We start from the raw sequence: 2,994 nt of genomic DNA on the forward strand, positions 1-2,994 counted from the left end.
AACCCTATGATGAATTTTGTCTTTTGATTTTTATTTTTCACAATAAATACTTAAATCTTGTTCACAATTATGTGTGGCTAATTCTTGCTTTGATATTTCTAGATTATTAATCCATGTTTGATGTGCTTAAATCAGAGGGGAAAAGACCCTGTTTGAGAGTAGATCTTGCATAATTGAGTAGAGTTGAATGCAATTCTAGACATAGAATGACATAAATTTACTGGATTAGAGTCAAATTTAATAGGGGAATCCATAGCACGATGCGATAATAGGGGTTTCAATTAGAAAGAAAATTTAATTAATCAACTTAGAGTCAGTTACTCTTACTTTCAAAAGAGATATTAGCATAATTTAGAGATTTCTACGGATCAAGATACTAAGTAAAGAAATTGCGTAATTTAGACTGATAGTGACAAATGAAATCTAGGCGAATTCTTTCTTGGTTATTGTTTCATTTATTGGTTATTACTCATTTATTTTTGTGATTTGATCTTTACTAGTGTTCGTTAGTTAATTAATTTGTTAATTTTAGTTTTAACCAATCACTCGAATTTATCGGTTAAATATAGAAAGACAGTAATTGCTAGTAATTCTTCATTAGAATGATATCTTTGTTCACCGTAATTATACTATTAATTGATAAGTGCACTTGACTTAATCGAATTTTTAATTAATTTCACAAGGTATCAATATTTTTAATAAAGTTTACTTATATTACAATATCTAAGTCATGGACATAATTATAATCAACATTTTTACATTTTATTTAATTAAATAACTTATTCTTTAAAATTTAAAAATTAGAGACAAAAGGAGTCCACTTTGGGATTGTAGGAAACTTCATAAAGAGGAAGAATAACCAACTAATACTTTGCCACAGGCATAAGCAACACATTAACTCCCACACTCAATTTTATCATTACAATGAATAATGCGATAAAAGCAAGCAACGCCACCTATGCTCCTCACTGAATCACTGCTTTCCCACTATACAAACAAACAAATTGTCACTCACACATCATACAAATCACATTCAAGAGACTACAAGGCCTTGTTAACCAGCTGAAACGATTAAGAATTCAACGAAGATCACTCAAAAGAAGTCGGAGTACTTCAATATGGTTTCGGTATTAAGGATAGCTGGGACAAGAATAAAAGCAAAGATGATAAAGGAAACGATTTGTACGAGGACGAACATCTTTGTTTTAGGCACAAACCTATGGAAAACATAACGGGCTATCCGGTATGATACTAGCAAAGCTAGGGATGTTGACAAGCAGTAATTTATTATGCAGAGAGCACGATAGGACAAGGGTATAGTAGTTTGAAGAGAAACCAAATATTGAAGTTTCCATGACCATGTGGAAACAGCAACTAAAAGCATGTAACAGGTCCCAAACAAGGAAAGGGTTATGAGAAGAAACAAGCTGATTGAACGACTTGGTAGGAGATATGCTGTTAACCCGATTGCTGCCCAAAATGTTAATGTGTTGTATAACCAAAACATGGATGATACGTCTATTAAATCTGACCAATTAATCTGATCATCGGCCGGTGGTGGGGGAGGACCTGGTAGGGGTGCAGTGCTGTCGGTTGATTCTAAAGATGCATAATACTTGATATGGTATTTCATGGATGAACTGTTATCAGCTTTCTTTGGAGGGCTTAAAGAGGCAGCGTAAGTGGCTGTTATAATTAGCACTGTCACTACTAGAAATGTATTACGCATCTCAAGCGGGATACCCTTTCTTCCTCGACCTGCCATTGTTGCAAATTTTTGAAAACATGACAACTTCGGCCTTAATAATTTGATGTGGATTGAAGAGATGGACTTATTGGGAAGCTCGGAACCACTCAAACCTCCTGCTTTTCTTATCAAATCTTTAACCGAGCCCTTATAATTATCCACTTGCCTGTCATCCAATGGACAGTCTGGTTGGATATCTAGAGCAGTGGATCCCTTCAAATTTTTGGCATTGATATGGTCTCGGCGCAAGTGTCCCAGCAATACTTTCACCACCTGTTAATTAGAAAATTCATGTAAATAACCCTTTTATCATATACGTATATACATCAATAATTGAGCTAACTAGCAAAATTAGCATACCTGAGGTGAGTTTTTGATAGCTGCAATGTGTAGAACTGTGTTGCCATCAATGTCTGCGCAACTAAGTAGTTCTTTCTCCCAACGTTGGGCAGCTTCGTGGCGGCCACCCCACCAGGACTTGAAATGCTTCAAACATGTCGTTTTTTACTGCAAGATGGAAAACCGTCTCGTCTCGAACAGTCACATCTTCAACAGCCTCGGGGCAAACCTCAAGGAACTTGATCAAAAGATCAACATCTCCATTTTGAGCCACATGATGCAGAGGGGTCAAGCCTCCCCTTCCTTTAACACGAACAAGGCCTTCATCAAACTTGAGGAGTCGAAGCACAGCTTGAGTTCTGTTATTTTGCAGAGCCAAGTGCATGGGGCTAAACCCAGCTTGATTTAACTTTCTTGCAAACGATGGCTTTAAGTTGATCATCTCCATCATAAAATCAACATGCCCAGCACTGGCTGCTTCATGCAATGGAGTGTCAAGAAAAGGAACATGATCAATACGCTCCAAAACATATGGATCTTTCTGAATTAGCTCGTACAAGACATCAATGTTTCCTGTTTGTGCAGCCCCTATCATACTCCAATCCATAGCTACGGAGAAGTGGAGATAACAAATTATGCAGCAAATTTTCAGGCAAATGAGAAATAATGAAATTTGCAACAAAACAAAGAGAATAGAGACACATAAGACAATATAAAGGGAATAGAAGCTATATTTAGCAAAACACACAGCAAAGCAACACAATTTTATACATGACTTCAAACACGCCAGTCTGAAAAGAGAAACTTCTTAAAAGGTCGAAGGGAGCTTCCACACTCTAATTACGATTTGTTTATAAGAATAGAAAATATAGGACCCATTTTGGTTTAATGGCAGTGTTACTTTTTAA

The 2,994-nt window shown here is 36.2% G+C and overlaps 1 protein-coding gene across 1 annotated transcript; it reads right to left on the reverse strand.

Moving 5' to 3' along the window:
* Positions 1-1,093: 1,093 nt before the first annotated feature.
* On the reverse strand, positions 1,094-2,693 carry LOC108451309 (ankyrin repeat-containing protein BDA1-like). The gene is made up of 3 exons (XM_053020342.1): positions 2,271-2,693; positions 2,108-2,224; positions 1,094-2,020 (listed from the first exon to the last, which is right to left on the reverse strand). Exons 1-3 carry the CDS (start codon positions 2,691-2,693, stop codon positions 1,094-1,096), a joined length of 1,467 nt encoding a protein of 488 aa, XP_052876302.1.
* Positions 2,694-2,994: the final 301 nt, after the last annotated feature.

Source organism: Gossypium arboreum, chromosome 10, assembly GCF_025698485.1.
Source record: "Gossypium arboreum isolate Shixiya-1 chromosome 10, ASM2569848v2, whole genome shotgun sequence".
In the NCBI taxonomy this organism is placed as follows: domain Eukaryota; kingdom Viridiplantae; phylum Streptophyta; class Magnoliopsida; order Malvales; family Malvaceae; genus Gossypium; species Gossypium arboreum.